The sequence below is a fragment of the Nestor notabilis genome, unplaced genomic scaffold (assembly GCF_000696875.1).
Source record: "Nestor notabilis isolate BGI_N333 unplaced genomic scaffold, ASM69687v1 scaffold8025, whole genome shotgun sequence".
Lineage (NCBI taxonomy): Eukaryota > Metazoa > Chordata > Aves > Psittaciformes > Psittacidae > Nestor > Nestor notabilis.
In genome coordinates, this window is record NW_009930613.1 from 20,917 (window position 1) to 43,091 (window position 22,175).

The 22,175-nt window shown below is 41.2% G+C and overlaps 2 protein-coding genes across 2 annotated transcripts in view; one reads left to right on the plus strand and one right to left on the minus strand.

Moving 5' to 3' along the window:
* Nucleotides 1–342: 342 nt before the first annotated feature.
* VEPH1 (ventricular zone expressed PH domain-containing 1) overlaps nt 343–22,175 on the plus strand; it is a gene marked incomplete at its 3' end in the record, with an annotated part of 39,158 nt that continues 17,325 nt past the window's right edge. Inside the window, exons 1-4 of the mRNA XM_010015486.1 lie at nt 343–480; nt 3,376–3,591; nt 6,405–6,579; nt 20,455–20,640. Coding sequence (XP_010013788.1) covers nt 343–480; nt 3,376–3,591; nt 6,405–6,579; nt 20,455–20,640 — 715 coding nt within the window. The remainder of the gene's footprint in view (nt 481–3,375; nt 3,592–6,404; nt 6,580–20,454; nt 20,641–22,175) is intronic.
* Nucleotides 10,911–15,691, minus strand: PTX3 (pentraxin 3, long). Its single transcript, XM_010015485.1, has 3 exons — nt 15,544–15,691; nt 14,604–15,137; nt 10,911–11,524 (listed from the first exon to the last, which is right to left on the minus strand). Exons 1-3 carry the CDS (start codon nt 15,689–15,691, stop codon nt 10,911–10,913), a joined length of 1,296 nt encoding a protein of 431 aa, XP_010013787.1.

The window sequence follows — 22,175 nt, forward strand, 5'->3', positions numbered from 1 at the left end:
ATTTGGTGATTAAGGGAAAAAGGTCCTTCAACATGCAGTTTATGCTATGTGCTTAAGGATATCCCTGGATCAGGGCATCCTGTATGCTGCTTACAGACACAATGTGAAAGGCTTTGCTAATCTGGAATACGACAGTCAATGCATTTATTAATTCTGCCCCTCACACCATTTTTTCTTTTTCCTTGTAGATTGGGGCCAAGGAAGTCTTGAAATATGCCCTAGATTTATTCTTCATATTAGATTGATTGCTAGTCCACAGGATTGTTTCCATTCTGTCCTCATCTGAATCATTCATGCACACGGTGCGTGCAGAGATCGAGCTGAGTGGCAGTGAATGCAGCCATGCATCATCTGTTTGGGCTGGTTTTGGCACAAAAGGACCTTTCACGTGCAGGGGATCTTTTCTCATTAGAGGATGCTGAAATTGAAGGAAGCCTCTCAGAAGCTCTTGAACAAATAAGAATAATTAGTTCATCTGCGGTAAGTGAAACGCTCAATCATATTTCATGAGAATAAATGCATAAATAAAATATTAAGAGGACATGCACAATTCAAGTTTCTAAAAAACCTCAAGAATGCCAAACAAAGTGTAATATTTATAAATATGACAACCAAATCTATTTCCCACTAGCTGGACTTCCTTGAAAGATATTTCATCTTTATCAATTTTTATTCAATGCTACTTAAGGCATATTGAAGAAGTTACAGATGCACTGTATGTATTGTGTGTAATCTGTTTGCAGCAGAAAATGTTCTGAATGATGTTACAAAAAGTGACTTATCCATCAGGACAACCACTGTACACTGGCTTTTCAGTCATTTCTTTGACAACAGTTACATCAGCACAGTCTTCAGAACATTAATCAAGTTATTTTGGCCATTGCTTCTGCTGTTTGTGATATACTTCAACTCATCTAACTGCAGGTTATCAGGAATTTTACGCAAATCCCCCCTAATATACTTTTTGAGAGAAAACGCCGGAATTCACTACAAAATGTTTTTGCAAACGCAACAGCCTGCGCCAAGCAGCTGGAGCGTCCCGCAGAGCCATCCCCTTACCTGGAGCTGAGATTTCCACCAGAGGGCTCCAGAGATCGGGGAGCTGCTCCAGCGCTGCCCCATTCCTGAAGCTTGGCTTTGACGTGTATTTCTCCCCAAACGGATTAATTCCATAGCAGTGTGGACAGGACCGCTCTGCTCTTCATGTCCACACACAGCCAGAGACCAGGATTCTCACCAGGGGTTCACTCCTGTGCCATCCCAGCCAGTGGCTGTTAACATATTCACCTCTTTAACAACAGGTAACCTTACACAAAAGAAAAAGTGTGCGTTCTTTTATTTATTTATTTATTTATTTTTTTCCTTTAGTAAGTGCATGGGCTATCTGTGAATAAAGACAGAAAATTGCCTTGAGGCTGACCCAAACATCATGGCTTCCACCTGCAATATACTGTATCACAGTGCAGTGCAGAATCCCAGGGCTAATTCTGGAGCCAACCTTGTGCAAGCTAGTGCTGAACTTGGCTCCAGCCCTTCAAAAATGTGCATGCTTTATCTAGCAGAATCAATGAGTTTCAATACTTCAGTCTGTCTTTCATCTTTGTTACTTTTTAGGGTGGAACAGCATAGGTTAGACTGAGGAACAGTGTATTCCTAGTGCTTAAGTTACAGCATAGTGCTGCCATTTTGTACCCATGTGGCATCTGTGTCAGTAATTACAGGGGATTACAGGACTTTGTGATAAAGCCTATTTAATTAACTTTTATTCATGTTACATTGATACTAATTGAAACTAACTCTGTTTACATCAGGAACTCAACATAGAATCATAGAACAGTTAGGGCTGGAAAGGACCTTAAGATCATCTAGTTCCAACCCCCCTGCCACGGGCAGGGACACCACACAATAAACCATGTCACCCAAGGCTCTGTCCAACCTGGCCTTGAACACTGCCAGGGATGGAGCATTCACAACTTCTTTGGGCAACCTATTCCAGTGCCTCACCACCCTCACTGTGAAGAACTTCTTCCTTATATCTAATCTAAACTTCCCCTGTTTAAGTTTAAACCCATTACCCCTTGTCCTACCACTACAGTCCCTAATGAAGAGTCCTTGTAGGTCCCCTTCAGATATTGGAAGGTTGCTATGAGGTCTCCACGCAGCCTTCTCTTTTCCAGGCTGAACAGCCCCAACTTTCTCAGCCTGTCTTCATAAAGGAGGTGCTCCAGCCCCCTTATCCTCTGGACTTGCTCCAACAGCTCCATGTCCTTTTTATGTTGAGGACACCAGAACTGTCCACAATACTCCAAGTGAGGCCTCATGAGAGCAGAGTAGAGGGGCAAGATCGCCTCCTTCAACCTTCTGATCACGCTTCTTTTGATGCAGCCCAGGATACAGTTGGCTTTCTGGGCTGTAAGCACACACTGAAGCTGGCTCATGTTAAGTTTCTCATCAACCACCACCCCCAAGTCCTTCTCCATAGGGCTGCTCTGAATCTCTTCTCTGCCCAGCCTGTAGCTGTGCCTGGGATTGCCACAACCCAGGTGTAGGACCTTGCACTTGGCTTGGTTAAACTTCATGAGGTTGGCATTGGCCCACCTCTCAAGCGTGTCAAGGACCCTCTGGATGGCATCCCTTCCCTCCAGTGTATCAACTGAGCCACACAGCTTGGTGTCGTCAGCAAACTTGCTGAGGTTGCACTCAATTCCATTGTCCATGTTGCTGACAAAGATGTTGAACAACACGGGTCCCAACACCGATCTCTGAGAGACACCACTCATTACTGTTTTCCAAGTGGACATTGAACCGTTGACCACAACTCTTTGTGTGCAGCCATCCAGCCCATTCTTTATCCACTGAGTGGTCCATCCATCAAATTGGTGTCTCTCCAATTTAGAGACAAGGATGTCATGTGGGACAGTGTCAAACACTTTGCACAAGTCCAGGTAGATGACATTAACTGCTCTGCATATCAACATGGTATGAAATATTTGAGATGCTGCGTTTGGCTGTATTTATTGTGGATATAGCCATTCCAGTTTCAGTTTTAAGGCAGTTATGGTAGAAGAGTCCTGTGTGAGTAGTTCGATGGTGTGAGGCTGCAGTCTTTGTTCAAGAAGACCATGCTTCAAAATAGACTACTAAAAATCATTTGGTAACACAATAACTTTACAGTAACAACTACTAAAACCTAAACCAGTGAATTGTCCATGGGATGAATAATTTCTCTGTTTAAGCACAGTAACCATTCATTGTAAAGGTGGAAGTGAGAAAATAGACAGTGGACAGTTAGAAAAACTTTGTCTTCAAGTTAGTTTTGTTGGGTCCTTGAAAAGGGTAGACGTTCATTGGCAAATGTCTTTTCTCTTGAACCAGGACTACCAGACCAATGACAATGACCAGGCTGTGGTGGAAATCTGCATCACTCGCATCACCACTGCCATCAGGGAGACAGCATCCATAGAAAAGCATGGGAAGGCCCTTGTGGCTCTCTGGGAGTCGTGTCTGGAGCACAACCTGAAGCCTTCTGGAAAAGATGAGGATGCACCACATGCAAAAATTGCATCTGATATCATGAGCTGTATCTTGCAGGTAAGACTAAGCTGAAAGCAAGGGAGTGTAATGCATTTATTGGCTATTCAGTTTTGTCTTTTAAAATGTGGTTGTACTTCATGCTTTCTGAGGGAGCATGGGAGTGGTTGCATTTGTTTAGAACCAAGAATATGACCCCAAATGTTAATGTATGTTATTACATGTATATGGCATCTGTTGGTATGCATCAGCGTACCAGGGCTTGCCCCGTGAGTGACTGGCTATGGCAGGGACCACACTTTCCAATAGGCAACACGTTCCTGGAGGAGTTGGTTGTGTCCCTTTCTGTCTTGAGTCCCTGGAGGTGAGACAGTTAACTGTCTTTGGATACCAGTAGCTGCGCAGCTTAAACTTTCCAGATGAGACACTGTACATAGTACAGATGTACACACTCTACAAATTTTGTCTTTGCAGTACTTTAGCATTCTTCTGAAATATGATTTCTAAAGTATGAAATGGCATGTCTAAGCTCTCAGTTTTTGCTGTTAGCAACTGTGCGCCTAAATCAAGATAGGTCATATCCAAATGTTTCGGGGATTGCGCTGTGTTGCAGATTACTTCAAGAAAGGGGTTCATTGAAGTGAAATGAGTAAGTTATAAAAGTACATTTACTGCTCTCTGAAACTGAGCTATTATCAGTGAGTTCCTTTGGATAAAAAAATAATAATAAAAAAAAAAGGCATAAAATGAGTTCTTATATGTGAGGGATAGTTGAAGTATTAATGAGCATCTGACAGCTAGGTTGAGTCTCACAGCATGTTTCTGTTGATATTACCAGCAGGGAGGTCCCCTAGGTTTGCAAACATCACTATATCATATTATCAAAATCTGTTTTTCATTGTCACATCTACATTTTCATAAGTGTAGGGAAAGAAAAAAAAAACCAAACCCAAAACCGTTCTTTGGAGTTTTCTTAGATTTTCTAAATCCTAGTCAGAAGGCCAAACCTTATCTTCTCATTCTTTCTGCATGGAGTCCTAGAGTATAACTTGGAGGCAGAATTTGGCTTTACTCAGTAGTGCCTCTCAGCTAAATATAATGAGGCATTATGTTGATTTAAACATGCTGCTGTATAAAGCTCTATTCATTTTAAGGGCTTTTCTCATTAAAGATGTAGTTCTTGATCATGTGGCAGTTGCCATGACGAGTTGTCTTGACACCTATGTGTTGTTGCAGCCCCTTCTTCCTCAGGGGCCAGCGGAAAAGGACTGTCCCAGAGCAGATGCAGGTTTCCCTTGCAAGGAAAAATCATCATAGCCACTTAAACTTGGCTCTTTTGCACTAGTTGAGTAGCATAATGCAGCCTTAATTAGGGTGAGTCCTGCTCTCTGCAAGGCTGATGGCAAAGGCAGTTACTGCTGATGGAGGCAGAACTGGCCTAGGAGGCAATGTAGCATCGTATATGGAATGACAGATTTGGTTTTTCTCAGGTACAAATTTGTATTTTCAGCGCTGCTCCAGAATGAGCATGTGTTAAGTCTGTACTGCCTTTCTTTGCACTATTTTGTTGCTTTCTGAAACATCTGGATTCCAGTGGCTGCCTGTGATTCCACATGCTGATTAAATATAATCATATTGCAGGATTATTTTCAGAAACAGTGCTGTACTCCAGTTTCAAAGACATGTCCAAATCTGAGGGAAGAGCAGAGAATAGCACTGATTAAGGAGGGTCCAGAGAGAATATAGGTCCTCAGTTACACATAAACACACCATGTTAGTTTCAAGGGCAGTTATGTATGGGAACTTAATGGATAATAGATGTGTACAATCTGTCACACAATTTCATGTATACAAATAGTTGCAGAAAACCTTTTCTCACCTTAATGTCAGTCCCCAAGTGTATGTGCAGATACCCCTGAGTTTGCTGAAGCTTGGTGCCATTTTGAGAACAGAAACAGCAGTCCTGAAAAATTTCAGTTTACGCTGCTGTTCGGAGAAATTGTCTGGAGTTTAAAAAATGAAGTCTTAATTATTACAGGAAAGGGGATGATCAATACTAACGCTATAACCCTGAAAGCAAGTCTCCCAGTACACTTACTCATGCATACTCTTTTTCCTCATTTGACCAGTTTGCCTTTGGTTTAGTCCAGTGGCTTATCATGAGATCATGTTCTGGGAACAGAGGAGTCCTTTCTTCATGTAGTCTCTGCCAGCACAAAGATAGGCAGAAACTCAGAGTAGTAGTAAACATCACTACATCACTTAAACACTTAACTTTAGAGGAGGGAAGCTGTGACTTGCATTGGGGAAGATTCACCCATGCTTGAAATTGTTTCCCTGAGCCTTGAGCCTGCACTTCAGGCTGGACATGGGAGTGTGGCAGAACACTGTGGCGCAGGAACAAATGGCAGCAATGCCTCTCCTATGCAGGGAGCAATATTTAACAGTCACCAGCATGAGTGACTGTTCCAAGGTATTTGCTATGCTTTGGGATGAAAATGACCTACTCTGTGTGGATGATGGATACAGCTTATGCTGTCTTCTCTGAGAGCACCAAACGCAAAATGTCTTGTTAGAAATGCTGCAGCAATTAACACTTAAGTAGTACACTTCATATTTTCCCTTTCTCTTGCAGATGTCAAAAATAGGTGCATCATTAGCATTTCCTGGTGCAGTAGTTTTATATTCCTTGACTTGCTTTTTCTTTGAAATATGCCTTCAGTAGTGTTACCAAAACGTAACCTTTCTTGATTTTTTTTCCTTTTTTTCCCTGTTGTTTTGACTTTTGTTTTTCTACTCTGATCAGCGTAAGACTTTATTGTAATTATTTTTACAGCTCCTTTATTTTTCAGTGCTTTTCTGTGTCTTTACAGAATTACAACCAACCTCCAATAATGGCCTTAGCTGTTCCAGTGGCAGTGAAGTTTCTTCAGAGGGGCAATAAGGAGTTGTGCAGAAACATGTCAAGTTATCTATCCTTGGCTGCAATCGCTAAAGCAGATCTGCTGGCTGATCACACTGACCCCATTGTCAACAGTGTCCTTCAAGGTATGAACACACTGAGATTTTGGTTTTAGTCCTGCAGCATGCCCGCCATTAGCTTAGTTAGGCATACGTAAAATTTAACACGCTACATGGAAAAACATGTATGAGACATGTATGTATAAAGTAGACATATGAATATATCTATAAACATCTAAGACACATTCTAAAACCAGGCTATATCAAAGAATACCTTTCAAGAATATGTGAATTTACTGAACCTTGTTGAATATGGATGTTTCACTATGGATTGGATGACCCACAGAGCAGGAAACACATCTGTACTTGTTGGTATACCATACTAACGGACTACAAATTATAAGCCATGATGTGAGACACTAGTTACCAGGCTCTTATCCTTTCTTTCAGTGTCATTAGTAATACTCCAAATTATAAATGGGGATGAAATTAATCCCATTCTGTGGCAAAATAGTCAGATGTAAGATAAAAAAGGATTGTAGTGGTTCTTTAATTTTGCCTTCATTCCTAGCTTTACACGGAATATTGTTGCTAAGCTCTGTACATTTTACCTTTGTGGTTTAGAAAGCCAAAAATATTGATACCTCTATAAAAGGAGGTCCAATTTAGTTGAAGTAGTAAAGTTTATGGTATTTGCTGCAATACAGTGCTACTGTGATAGTAAAATCACTGTTTTTCTTCAAGTACAGGTAATAGCTCTTTAGTTATTCCAAGAACATTGTTATGAACATGTTAAGTCCTCAAATTAAATGTGTGCATTATGTATCTATTAAAAAAACATAAATTGAGTGTATTATGGGGGGACAGTTAAGCTAGAGAGTAATTTTGTCCTGAAGACATTATGGTAAGAGTTTTCATATTTCTGCTGCTTTGTTTAAGGACAAATGTGTGATAAACATGATAAACATGTACGGGCTATGCGATAATACTTATCAACTAGAGTCCAAGAGCAGAATATTGCTAACAACTTACAAAGCCACATGGATAACTCTTTTAAGACTCATGATATTAGTATTTACGTGTTAACATTGTGCATTACCACTTGTAACTCAGTGCTATGAATAGAGTAAACCAGGTTTTTTGGTATAGTCATAGGTTTGAGAAAAGTGATACCTACCCAAAACTGAAGGTTTCATCATGGCTCTGCCTGCTTGGTTTTGTGTATTAATGTTATTTTACCAGCAGGTGTTGCTGTGGACATCAGGTTTGGAAATTCCAGAAGGGAAGAGGGCACTTTGACTATTCAAAGTGCTTTGTTTTTCGTAATGGCTTATTTGCACTATACATAATTTGTATTTCAGGCATGAAAAGTTTGGTTTGCAGCAGGCTAAGAACTGCACTTAAAGACCGAGTGTTTTCTGAAGGGAGAAGGAAAGCAAGAGGATAAGCTGCTAAGGCTGAATTTATAAGGCAGCGTGGAGACAAGAGTCCTGTTCTGGTGCTGCACAGACAGGGCTCAGCCTAATGGCACCAGCGAGACTGATAGTAGACTTTGGCCCATTGCCTGGAAGCATTTGAGAGCTAACTGGATTTTTTCATTTACTTGGAGCAACTGTTTGGCTGTATAATTAGTTTCTTATTAGCTAAAAAAGAGCTCTTCAGAAGGAGTGTTTACCTGCTCTCTCGTGGTTAGTGCAAACTCAGCTTCTAAACATGCAAGCATCTGTACCATGCTCTCGATGCTGACAGGCCCTGTGCTGAGACCTTCCATCAGCATAAGGGGTCAGGCAGATTTATTCCCGATTCAAGAGGACAGCAGCAAACCTACCCTGCAGTCATCGCTGTAATCTGAGACTTCCACAGCTGCTCCATCTTTTAGAGGAGCTCAGGCAAGGAATGTGGACGTTGCATTCAGCAGAGGCTTGTTAGAGAGCAAAACTGGTCTCAGCAGCATATCCCAGGCATGCTTGTCTTGTGCTTGCTCCTTCATTTCTACATTTGCAGTGAAAGAGCAGGGTTGCAGTGGCTTTTTCATGTTTGGAGACCAAACTCCCTCAAAATACTATTTGCTCAGTGTTTTCCAAACAGGCAAAATAACTATTGATAAATTAAAATATAGTTAGGCTGGGAAGGAAAGATGGAGGTGGATGCTGATGGAGGTGAGTTGTAGTTCTGGGCAAGAGGGAGTAGACTGTGGGAAAGCTTTCCTAGTCCACAGAGGTGATAAAGAATAGCAAAACAGTTGGGATGAAGAGAGTTTTCCAGATGAGTCAGTGAGAGTGAAAGGACTGGCTTTGCATTTGGTCATTTACCAAAGCAAAACCTAGATAGGAAAAAGCTACTTCCAAGACAGAGCATTGCAGGTACAGTAAGAAAAGTAACCAGGAAGGACTTAGGGTAATCTTTTTGAGGATTTTGTTTTTTATGCTTTGTTTCATGGGTATTTGTTTTCATTTAATGGAGGGGACTGTATGGAAACAAGATTTGAGAGTGGTATTGCCCTTGCACAATGTTGGGACATCAAGTGTTTTTCATAACTGAAAATCTGTTTTCTGGCTGGAATCAGATGAACGCAGGTATTCTTTCATTGTTCTGTAGTTAAGGTTGTTTACAGCTACAACTTAGTAAGAGATTGTTTTGTCATATTAAGCATTTATAAGTTAGGTACATTTTTATTGCAGGTTAATAGGAGAAATTCCAGCAATTGGAGCAGTTATCTTAAATAAACAGTGTTGCCAAAACTTTGGAGCCGGTCATACAACTTTAGGTATGAAGCACAGCCCCCTTGAATGGCATAGTAAAGCGGAAATTAACTTGACATTGCTTTTTTTTACTACTTTTGTATTGTAGAGGAAGGATCTGGTAGCTGTGTCATATTTAGGAATAAGCATAGCAGCAACATGTCAAGAAACTTTTCAAACTGCATTCTTAGGACATCTGTAGAGAATGAGAAAGAGAAACATGCGAATACAGCAGAAGGGTGGGCTGCTTCCAGTGGAAATAAGAATTGCTTTGAATAAGACATTCTCCACAATAAATTGTTCAGAGGCTTCAACAGGTAGCGAATAATTGCTCTTGTCATAAATTATAACATATCCAGTGAACAGCTGTTCATCATTTCTACTTCTGCTCTGTTCTCTGCACACAAATCACCACCAGTATCTTGTCTCTCTGCATCTGCTTCTTATGCACTGTAGTTTTATTGGGTTTTGGATAAGCTTGTGAATGTGAGAGAAGAAAGCTGCTGCCACCAAATATTCATCAGTCAGCCTTGTACAAACTTCCTGTTAACACCAAACAAGTTGGTTACTTTGGATATCTAAATGTATCTTAGAAGCGGTATGTCCTCCTCAGATGGCCGGCATTATGCGTATGGTGTCGACTGACTCTTTTTATTTGGTAAAAACTAATCCTTCCTTCAGCCTCCAACACACACGATTCGGGTTGTCAAAACAACTCTTCCATACAAGTGGCCGTGTCCACATGGGAGAACTAGAGTGGCAGATCCTTGCACGTGGCAGCATTCACAAGAGGGATTGTTAACACAATAGGCCTTTAAAGCTGTCTCTGGCTAATGCTTGGATTTCGGTCCTCTGAAGGTCTCTCCCTTTGTATGAGATGTTTATGTTTCTATTGACAGCTAAAACTGCATGGTACAAAATATGGAAAAATTCCCAATTTATACTTACTTAGTTTCAGAACTTCAGTTCACAAGAACCATGGAAAGTTTTAGGATAGTAAAGTACCTTTATTTACAGAACAACTTTACAAAAATAATCTCAATAAAATTATCAAAAAGTCAATTTACAATATAATACAGCTGCATTTTCTCCAAATGTGATGATCAGATTAAGATGGGAAATATTACTTTTATATGTTAGGTCAATCTGTGGCATAAATACTGTTTTAAACAATGAGCTAGTTTTTTTACAGTCTACAAATTGCTAACAATGATTAACAAAAGTATTTCTCGGTTTATGTGGTTCCTCTGTACAATTCACATTAGTACTATAAACCCCAGTGACTGGAGGAGCTTGGAAGGTGTGCAGCCTTCTGTCAAGACTGGTCAGCTGGAGAGGTTTGCCTTGGCAGGGATGCCAGATGTACCATTTGGCTCCAAAATGTCCACAGTGGCACTTTTATACATCAGAAAACATTGTGCTAGAGAGACAGCAGTCATGTGACCTCAGGAACAGCTTTTCCAATGTCATGCCTTGATGTATTGTTTTTTCAGTGTTTTGCCAAAACAGCAGGCACAGATCAAATCCCGTTTCTACAGTACCTCCTTTTGTAAACTTGCAATGCTAATCTTCCTTGGGAATTGGACCAACATGAACTTCTGCATGTTTACTTGCATGGATTGGTGTTCAGCTCTTCATGAAATACGTTCTCTGCTTCAGAAACTGCCTTGCCAGAATTTAAGAAATGTACTGGGCTCCTCCATATAGCAAAACTTCAGTGACTCCCCACCCGATGATGTTGCCCCTCATACTGCATGCATCTTCTCCTCTCAGTGCTGCTATCTCTTTGGCGCTGAGCATTCTGTCCCACATGTTAAAGCCAGTTAATTTTCCAGAGAAAGCTAAAGCTTCATCAAATCCACCTCCAACACAGCAGCCATTCTTTTCCTGACCAATCTGCAAAATCCCTCCATTTGGAATGGTATGAGCATTGGCAATGTCCGAGGCAGTGGCTGTAAGCTCTCCATTCAGCCACAGGGATGCAGATCCATTCGCCGAGCTCCAGGTGCCACAGAGATGAATCCACTTCCCAGGAACAACTACATTTTTGACAACTAACTTGTGCTGGTCACCACCAACAACAAGCACTGCAGACTCCTGGCTGAGATAAAGTTGGATTTCATATGGATTTAACTTGGTTCCGTAGGAGAAGACAATAGTTTTGTTCAAAGCCTCAGTCACCTTGATCCAGATACAAGCAGTAAAGGAGCGTAGTGTCATTCCAGCAGTTGGGTGAACACTTCCAAATATTTTTTTTGAACGCATGGGGAATAGAATTGCTGTTTCACACCCTGAAAAAGTTAGGAAGATTGTTAGGTAAATAAAAACTAGTCTATTTGTACACATAGAGATAGGACCCTTGACATATGCTCATTTCCGGGCTTTTCAAAGGGGGCTGAGAGCTCAACTTATCCAGCAGGATGTAGAGATCCTGAAGGATACTTTGAAGAAGCTGTCAGATCCAACACTATAGCAACAGGTCTAGGGGCTAATCAGGCTGCAGAAACAAGGCTTAGCTCTTACTTCATTGCAAAAATAGTGTCTTCTATAGTGCCGGGCTGTGCAAAGTATCATTTATGTTTAATACTGCCTAACTGCCCTGGTCTTTCCCTGGAGAAGTTGGGCTACCCTGAAGGTCTGTGTGAGGAAGGTGCCTTCTGCTCTGACATGCTTCTTAAGAGAGCTGCTCTTTTGCTGGATCACCTAGAGAAATTAGCAATTTACATTGGGTAATTATGTTGGGTAGTTCTTTCTGTTTCATTTAGGTCTTGGTTCAGCCTCCATGTTATTTTTCAGTACAGAGTGATAAAAAACAGCATTACAGTGTGGGGATGGGTTCAGTGGTCTATCAGACATCAGGTTTAGATATTGCGCCATTCATGGGATAGCAGCGTGAGACTGCTGCTGCAGCTGGAGAAGCGGAACAGCTGGATAGTTGTGTCTCAAGCAGCATCCACAGCTCTGTCCTGTGGATGTCCCATGGATAACTGGGCAGCAGAGGGGAAGGCAACAGGGGCTACTGAAGAGCAGGCACAAGGAACATTGGCAGGAGCATGCTGAGATGTGTGTTTATTGTAATGATTCCCATTCCTGACTCTGCCTTTAGGGCTATTGGTCAGTGACTTCTGTATGCACCGGTTAAGCATAGGAAATGTAGAAAATGACTGATTCTTGAAACAGTTCAGCTCTCATCTCCAACTAATCAACATGTTGATAATAGAAACTAGTTAAAAGCAGTAAGAAAAATTAATTAAACTTGGAAAAGTAAATGATGATAACTAAATCCAAGCCATTTTTGGTATTCTGTGTACTGTTCCCTAGCTGTATAGTCTATATATGCTTCATAGTCTAGGTGATGTGGTGGGGGTGGGGACGGGAAGCAGCCCCGTGCTACAATTAGGCTGGTCTGCTTCTTATTTAAACAAGCTAGAAGATCTAAAATGTGTGTGGAAACTTCTGCTTCAGTGAATGAAGGACTTTTTGTGTTCTCCACGATTGTGCTGCTGTGTTATTTTGCAGCCTCCTTCCCTTAAATTTTGAGCAGATTTTATGTTTGTTCATTGGCTTTTTTGGGGAGGGGCAGAGTCAGTGAGCAACTGTTGGATACTCCTTAAAATGTTACTTAAGAACGCTATTGTGGAAAAGCTTTTAATTAGCAAGCTTTCAGGCTTTATTATCAAGGCCTAAATAAAATTAAAAACAGCCTCACTGAAGACCAAAAAGTGTGATTAGAAAATCTCTCAAGAGTGTGGCTGGCAGTAATTCAAGATGTGAGAAATTAAAGTCAGTTGCTAAAAATTCCCTTGAAAAAAAAAATTCCAGAGAGACACTCTGGAAGTACTTAAAATATACCCTTTAAATTAAAAAATATGAACGTTTTATATAAAACTATGTTGGAATCAATGGAAATAATCTGGATTTCCACTGGTGAGACTGGACTGTTAATGCTGATTAAGTTTGTTACTCTCACCTAGCAGAGTAATTTGTTGCGAGGCTGGCTGTGTTACAGGAGAGAGATAAAGAATGAGATCATGCTTTCTGGAAGAGAAGATGTGTTTGGGGAGGAAAGGAACATGCTGTAAGGTCTACCCCCAGTATTGCTGTAATGCAAACATTACTAAAGTGTTATGACAAATAAAGGAGCAAAAGTAATTTACTTACAAAGCTGAATTCATGCCCTACATGAACATATAGATTCATATTAGATTGTTAAACACTTTGATGTAAGCTATTGTTATGTTGAGTATGTACTGTAAGAGGCTTGTGTAAGTTGTTGCCTTTGCTTTAGCAGTTACCAGAAGCTCTCCTACCTCACCCGCGTAGGAGCTCATGCTGGTGGTGCTGTTAAGGGTTGGTAGTGAGGCTGGTGTAACTTCATGCCAACTTTGTATTCACACACACACTGTGGGATTCTGCGAGTGTGAATTTCTGGGGGTTTTTAAGCTGCAGTAACTTTTTTAAGCTGCAGTAACTTACATTTGTGGAAAATACAGTCATTAAGGCATGTCAAGATTTATGAGAGTGATAACTGTCTGGTAGGTAGAGTTATGATCAGTGTGGTTATTTTGGGCATGTAGCAATTTTGCACCCACACTTTAAATAATGGGGGCTGCTCTGCCATACCCAAGTAGCTGTAGCTGCTTTTTGGGCATAATGTTACACTGCACAGAAAAATTGACATGAAATTTCAGATATGAGCTCATCTTTCTATGGCCACCTCGCCTGCTGACTAATGCAAACATTTTGGAAGGGGAAACAAAAACCGAACAATACCACAGTGTTATTAATATTTCCATGCTTGAGGAAATGTTCTGTCCTGACAGTTGCATCAACGAATGTGCCCTCCCTGCTGCGGGAAGCGTGCTTAGTTGGTTGACATCAGCGGAGTGTCCTCAGATCTCACTCTACTGCTGGGCAGTTAGAGTTGGTGAGGAAACAATGTTTAGTTTAGGAAAAGGAAGGAGTGGGTACATGCATGAAGAGAACAGGAGAGCTCAGTGACTACTGCATAAATGAAGGAGTTACCAGCTGGAAAGGTAAAAGGTGAGAGAATATAATTTATATGTTTGAAATACATTTGTTGTGCTCTGGCAACCATTTTGATCTGGGACAGCCTGCAGAGGTGGGAGTCTTCCTGGATCAAACCCTTCTTTGATCCCACATCTGAAAATCTCAGCACCTCTTTTTAAAGAAGAGTTAATAGTTTTTCTCCCTATATATGCAGACTGCCCAAAGCTGCTGTACTCTTCATAATTTTACTTTGGAGACATATGCAGAGGAAGATGCTTAAAAGGGGTGTTTATAGGTTGTATGTTCAGACACGGCCCCCAAAGAGAGCTCTCCAGTAAAGCATAGCACATGTGGACTTACCTGCTGGTAGTAAGTGCTGAGCTGCCCATTTCTGTGATGCTTTCAGTTCCGTTCTGGTTTGCTGTAGCTCTTTCCACAGGGAATTCAAAATGGAATCATCTCCTCTGGAGGGACCGAATTTATCCTGATGAAAAGCTGTTTCTTGAGCCTCTGCCTCACACCTCCTTAGCCAAGTGCTCTCCAGCCAGCCGAGTCTGCTGGACACATTGTGACCAAGCAGCAGAATGTGCTCAAGAAGCTTTCCTTGCTCAGACTCATGAAGCCTCTTGGCTTCTCCAGCTGGGTCACTGTTCCTCACAAGTGCCTGCTCTACCTGTGACACAATGTGGGAGGTGACTTTCTCAACTGCGGCTGCCAGGGTGCCCGCAAGGTTGGTGGTGAGTTGGCTCAGCTCTGCTTTCAGGGTCTTCAGGTCCACCTTCAGGATCTCATCCATCGCCTGCAGCATCATGTTCTCTTTCATCTGCGAGTTCTCAAGCATGATGAAGAGCTTGTCCCACTTGGTGTGTTCTTGCTGGCAATCACATGAAACAGCTGGAATGGAAGATACACATATTGCTGTAGCTTTGTACTTACATTTTTAAACAGGAGTATTTGACAACATCTGGCTCCATGCAAGGCTTATGTGCTCCAGACTGTCAGTGTATTTCCCTCTACGTCGAAACAGAAAAGTAAAGGAGTATATATCATAGTAATTCTAAAGGCAAGTGTCATTGGCAATCTTTTGCAGGCAAACTGAAAAATAAAGACTGTAAAGAAAATTCCAAGGCACACTGTCCAAGTGCTTTAGCATTTGCTGTCCATACCAATCTACTGGTACAAACACACGCTTCTTCCTTTTGGGGAAAAAAAGTACATTTGTAACAATAATTGCTACAAGAGCTAGGCAACAAATAATGCAGTTCTGCACTTAACACAAATTTAGTTTAAATCCACTTACTTTCCTCAGTACCAAGAACTGGACCGTCAATTTCATTATCCAGGTTCACGTACATGAGATCATAGTCATCATCTTCATCCAGAACAGAAACAGAAGCCCTGAAAACACAGAACAGGGTAAGCAGAAAAAGTATTTCTTGGGGCAGCATTGTCTAGCTGCTTCCTGAAAATAGCTGTGCTGTCTGGAGCTCGAGTCCAAGTCAGACTTCAGCAGAGACAAGACTGCTAGTGAGACACAGTGAGCCCCTTAGCAAACACTCGAAGTGCCTCGGCTTGAATGAATGAGCAGTGCTAGTGCCAGTGTTGTAATAAGAGCACTTCTGACTGTTGGTTTTGGCTGAGAGGAGAAGGGGGCGTGCAGCTTGCTCAATTCCAGCCTTTCAGGTTTGCACTGGGGGGAGATGTACTGACTCCAGAGGGGAAGAAACGGGGAAAGCTGCTCTTGTTAACCGCCACTTCCCCTCTGAGAACAGATTGCTGTTACGTGCAACAATGTGAGGGTGAGCGTGGGGGATGAAATCACTTGGAGTTTGCTGCCTACAAGCACTGGCTGCGTCGGTTATGTTATTTTTGTGCTATTTGCGAAAAGGAAAATGTTCTGCGCAAACTCATTTTGTAGTTGGTATGTGCCATTTCTACCAATCCGGAGGGGATTGGTAGAAAAATAAACATACCTGGAGTTGGTTTGGATACACGTGTATGGTTTAGCTAAATATTTAGCTTTATTTTTTCGATATTACATACTAGCAGTTTACTTTTTAAGCAGTGAAGGAGAACTCATAAAGACAGCCTGTTAGCGCTTTGCTTTTCTAGCCCTAATTACCAATAACAACATCATAACTATGTGGGTGATACGCCATTGCTAGTATTTTGTTTTGGGAATGTGTAGATTAGCAGCTGCATGATTAAGGGTTGTTTCTGTTAACTCTGAAAAAAGTTGGAAACCAAAGCACTCTTAGATTAGACGTTAATCTAGTGCTAAATATTGTTGTTATTGGTGTTAATCTGCTGTAAATTCTGTTGTAAATTCTGGAAAGCTTTGTAGTTCCAGGGGCCATTAATTATTTTAGAGGTGCATTGCTTAGGTAAGATAAGGGGTAACATGGTACAAGTCCTATATGGACTATGAAATAGTCAGACAACAGCAAAAAAAAAAACAACAAAACCCCCCACATAATTCCATCTCATTTGCAGTCTGTGTTGCCTTTCCATTTGAGTCTCTGGTTTAGCCCCTTATCGCTGTACACACAGTGTGTGAAGAGGGCCCTGTGCTTCTCTTCTTGCTCATTCTGCCGCGGATATCTGGGCCACAAGTGGGAGGTATGGCTGCATGAGGCAGCAGAGGTGGTGTGTGTGGCCTCAACCATTGCCCCTCCTGCAGAGGGGCTAGGAGGCACTTTGCAGGTGTCACTTTTTGCTGAGAAGGCTGGTAGGGCCAAAGCTGCCTGCTCCCCAGCTCCTTCAGACTCGCTCCACACATTCCGAGGCAGCCCACTGCTCTAGTGGCTGCAGAAGGCAGCTGAGAGTCTGGCGCTGTTGCAGGGGATGCCTCCCAGCATACAGCCTTGCTTCTGCAAACCTCAGCTACCTGCACATTGGACTGTGGGCCACAGTACCATGCTATTCCTGCATGCCACAACATCAGACTGTTTCACCCTATGCATGTATGGGATTTCTGCTATTGTGGGGCCTCCAGCTGGTCTCCTGCAAACTCAATAAATAGGAATGTTGACACAACATATTAGAAACCTCAAACGTTTGGAAAAACAGACATGAATGTTTTTGGGGATATATGTGCCTAGCTTGAGTGCTTCAGGAGAAAAAGTAAAAATAAGTCTTGGTGCGTGGGCTTTTATCTTTGAATACTCCATTTGGAGTGAATGTCAAACTACCGCTGTATAGCTCCTCATGCCCGCGTTATGTTTGCAGTGTGCTACCAGTGTCGTCGCTTTTTATAAGCTCTCTGTGCTGCTGGGCTGGGCAGAGCACGGGCAGAGCAGAAGGCAACATTTGCAATTCATATGTGCAGGGAGCATGGCCAAAGTGCACCCAGGCCATGGTCCTGGCGCAGCTGGGGTGGGCTGGCACCATTGCAGCACGCAGTTGTGGTTGCTCCTGCCGTACGTGTCTCCTCCCTACCTGACTTGCAGCCTGCGGTGCAAAGCCATCAAGTGTCCGAAACTGTACATTAGTTTCTGCCTGAATTGCGTAATTCCCAGTGTGTGGTCTGCTTGGAAAGTCTGAGAAAATCTAATCTGGAAAGTACTGGGGGTGAGGAAGGAAAAGGGAAAGAAGGTAATTAAGGAGTTGACTATAATGTTTTCCCATTCTCAGACAACAAACATACTTTTCAGACTCTTAGTTTAGACAGATGAAGCAAGATTGGAAAAAAGTTAATTACTTGGGAACGGGTGCAGTATTGCCTCTGCCTGACCAAGCTCTGAGATCAAAAGGTTGGTGAGCTACATGTGCGTAATCCTCTTAGAAACTGAAAAGGTGTGACAAACAGATGGCAAGAGGTACTCTGAGCCAACTTGAAGCATGAAAATACAAGAAAATAGCAAATTAGGTTGTGCTTCCTGACCTTACTTAAGTTATATGAGGAACAGCTAGAAAGTGTGGTATCTGCTTGGATTGTTTACAAGTTTGTATACACAGGTTATTCAATTAAAAGCAATTCCATGTCAGTGAGGTCGCTTAAATGTCACTCCGAAGTTGTGGACTTGCTTCTAAACTGTCTTTGCTGTTCATTTCTCTTGGTTAGTGAATATAAACCCAGCAGTGTTTGCTGTAGGAAACTGCCCCAATCTGCATTTGTGCAAATTGTTCAGAGAAGTTTCATGGATGCAATCTGTCATGTTGTGTCATGTAAGATTGCATCAGTCCTCAAATACATCCAACACTTCAAATGCTTGTTTTCTCAGACTGAATAATTAGCCTTACTTTCCAGATACCTTCTGATCTGTGACATCCCAGTTTAGGCAACAGCATGTCTCAGGTTAGTGGACGTCTTTCCTTGTTTAAAACTGCTAGGTTTTGTTACTCTCACCTGAATTTGTTCTCTCTACACTTTTTTCAGCTGAGATGTATTTTGCCTGTCCAGGGAACATGCGAATTTCATCTTTTGCAATTGTTACTATTGCTAAAATTCAGCTGGAGATTAAGGGCTGTGCTCCAGATGGGCAGAAAAGTTCCAGTGGAAACGAAATGTGTGCAAGTGCAAAGGACTTATTTCTGTACACACTAAATTAGCTGGAGAAGAAAATTTTTTGTGCATTTGGTTACAAAAGCTTTCAGTTTCAAACTCAGAAAAGTTAAAGTAAATACATCCTCTCACAATTGTAGTTCTAATAGTGAATGAATTGGTGGTTTGCAGGAATCCCGCAGTATGGTAGTCACGCTCATGAAAGATGTGACATTTTTTAATACAGATTGACTTGTAACATCAGCAAGAGATTTACACAAAGAATGTGGCTAGAAAATGGCCAGAACTGAAGAGTTTGCTAATCTGTTTAAGTAATTCACCAGCAAATCTCTTTCCTTTGCAATGGGCCTTTGTGCTTTATTTGTAGAACAGAGTAAGACAGAAATTCACCGTGTCCATGGGACTATAGGTGGGGTCTGAACCTTGCCTTTAGTGCTGCAGCAGCTGTATGGAAGGCTCAGAGTTGCCTTCAAGGAGAAGCCAGTGATTCTTCAAACAGCAAAAATGCTTCAGGATAGATAGGATGCAGAAGTGTGGCTGGCTGAATAGTGTGGAGGCACTCCTCTGAAGCCTAAGGACCCCTTAGGGATCATTACAAGCTCTTTGACTAAAAGCTGTCTGAACCTGCAATGAATTATATGTTAGTTACTTGCCTCAGAGGTGGTGTTGCAAGACCTAACAGTGTCTTGGGGTTCATTTTCTGTATCTGATATGAAGTGGTCCAGTCTGAGCCCCTATATCCTTTTTCTACCATCCATGAAGTGACCTGCTTATCTTCCAAAATTGTAAGATTTAAATGGGAGAAAAAGCAGCAGGATCTTCCAAAATTTTAAGATTTAAATGGGAGAAAAAGCAGCAGGCCAGAGAGCTAGTTCCTATTGGAAACCAAATCCAAGGAGACCTTAAGGACTTTCAAGGGTTTATAAAAAGGAGCCATACGGCATTGCAACAGGCAGATGTTTTCCATATGTTGCTCAAGTGAAACTTAAGTATATTGAGGCAGGCATGTACAGCAATGTGAAGTTATATATTTTGGTATGAGCCTGGGCTTCAATTTAAATTATGCACAGACGTCTTAAGAAAATGTGTGACAGAGGGTTTTGCATATCTTTGTCTGTCTGCAGTTGACTCTCCCTGGCTCCTTTCTATTCCTGGAAAAAGCACCCTTAACTATTTGTGTTCAAATTTACTGTCATGCATATTTAGTTCTCTTAATAACCAACTATTCTTTCCACATTCTGCTTATTTAATTTGAAAGTCTGAATCTCAACAAAGGAGAAATATGGCTTTTATGTGCTTTCTAGCATTTTTTTCTTTTTTTTCCTTTCTTTTTTCTTTGTTTTGTTAATTTAAATCACAGTTTAGTCTAGAACTCAACAGAGTATCATCCAAACCTGAAAGCTCCTTAAGCAGCCTTCTCATGATATCATACTGGAGAATGGAAATTGTAATTAATAGGATTTTCTTTTCTCTATTTTTTTAACCCATGTTGTTATACCTGCAATGATTAATTTTTTTTATGTTATTTATCAAGCTTCTTGGCCCAGGGTATGTTTTTCTGCTGTGTTTTGTGTGTCCCTGGTTTTGTACAGATGATTCTTTCAAAACTGGTACCTCCAGGTGTGTGCTGGTTTTCCAGGATGCTCTCCAGGGGCAGGGTATTGACTTGACAGCAAGTCACTGGTTTCTCGTTTGCTCTGTTCTCAGGGAATTCAATGCTTCTGCGTGTCCTGCCTGCTCTGTATGAGAAGCAACCGCAGCCGATAGCCCTCCATCTGAGGGAGCTGGTGGCACTGATGGCTCAGCTGGATCAAGCTGAACAACACCATCTCCTCAGGCTGCTCCAGACCGTGGCTAGGAAAAAGGAACTTGGGGTAAAACTGTGTTTGGAATATCTTGTTGCTAAATACTGCACCTACTTTTGGAGGAGTCTGTTTCAGATGACTGGGCAAAGTCTGTCTGCTAGCTGCTCTCCAAATATTGAGGAGTCCTATAACATGCATGAGAGTGCTTTCCTATGTATTAATTCCACACGAATTCTTTAATTCTATTCCACATTCTCCATCTAATCATAACATAACAATGACTCTTCCGAACCAAAAAGTTTGTGTTAAACCAGAACTGTTTTCAACTTTTTTGGCTCTTTCTCTGTCAGCTGAGTATGAATTCCCATAACTATGTTTTTGTTAGAATACATGAACTGTATTAAATTACATATCAAGGAAAATTAAAATGAGTTAGGAACTGATTAGAAGTGAGCTGGAGAATAATTATCTAAGGCAAAACATATCATGCTTTTGAAATTTCATGTCATTGGCAGCACCCAGCAAATTAGAACAAGGCACTATACTACCTGCTTTGTGAATTTATGAAATTCGTGACATCCTTGGAAAAGAAGAATTAGCAGTACTTAGTAAAGGAAAATTTATTGTAATACACAGTCCCAGAGGAAATATAGCTTCTTTCAGAAGCAAGGGACTTGTAAGCTGGAGGGGTCTAGGGTACATCTCTGTCTACTGCAGGACTTCTTACTGAAGCTGACACATCTGAAGTATTTTTGTAGTCTAACTATTATTATCTAACTATTATTATTTATTACTACTAACAATTTATTCAGCCACCCACCTGCAGTATTTTGCCAGAGTGATAGGTATCAACTTGCTGAAACTGCTAATCCTCAAAAAATTAACAGAAGAATGGGTCACTTTATGCCCCGTTTCTGTGTTGAAATGTCTTTTACACAAATGCAATAGTTTCACTGAATCAGAGGTACACGAGTGTACATATATGTTTATCTGAAAAATAATTATTCAGTAGATAGTTGTATATACCACATCCTGTTTGTGAGACAATTTTAACAACTGGAAAATTGTGTTGGTACAAGAAAGGACAACTGGCCTACAGCACCTCTGTTGTACAATGAGGACCTTTTCTCAAATTTTTACCTCTGTTCCAGCTATCAACCTTGTTACTTTCAGTTTCCAGTGGAAAACAAAGATTTCAGCTAGTACTTTAATTGTCTGTATCATTGAGGAAGGCCAAGTCTTGTGTTGTTTTAATCAATAAAGTATAAGATTGGCCCAGAGCAAGGGAAATATTTGGGGAGGTTTGGGGGTTTTTGTTTTTTTGGGTTTTTTTTTTTGTCTTTATTAGCAGTAGGGCATTTCCTCACTTATATATGCATAACTGCAATATTTCAAGGCTACAGTAACCCTTATTCCATATGTTGAGCTGAACTTTGATTGACCTCAGCAATAGCTCTGTGGAAAGGTCAGCAAGGGTGGAAAACTATTTTACTAAATCAAAGCCTAGTGTTTATTTTTGCTACTCTGATGTACAGTACTTCTTTTGGTTATATGTGTTCACAGCTAGAAAATACGTTCACAACTTGTTTCACTCTGATTTTTTTTAATAGGTGCTGAAAGAGT

Coding starts and splice junctions, on each gene's coding strand:
- PTX3 (XM_010015485.1), bottom strand. CDS start 15,691: ATGCTGCCCCAAGAAATACTTTTTCTGCTTACCCTGTTCTGTGTTTTC. Junction 15,138..15,543: donor AGTTCTTGGTACTGAGGAAA/GTAAGTGGATTT, acceptor CTTCCATTCCAG/CTGTTTCATGTGATTGCCAG. Junction 11,525..14,603: donor TCAGCACTTACTACCAGCAG/GTAAGTCCACAT, acceptor TAACTTTTTCAG/GGTGTGAAACAGCAATTCTA.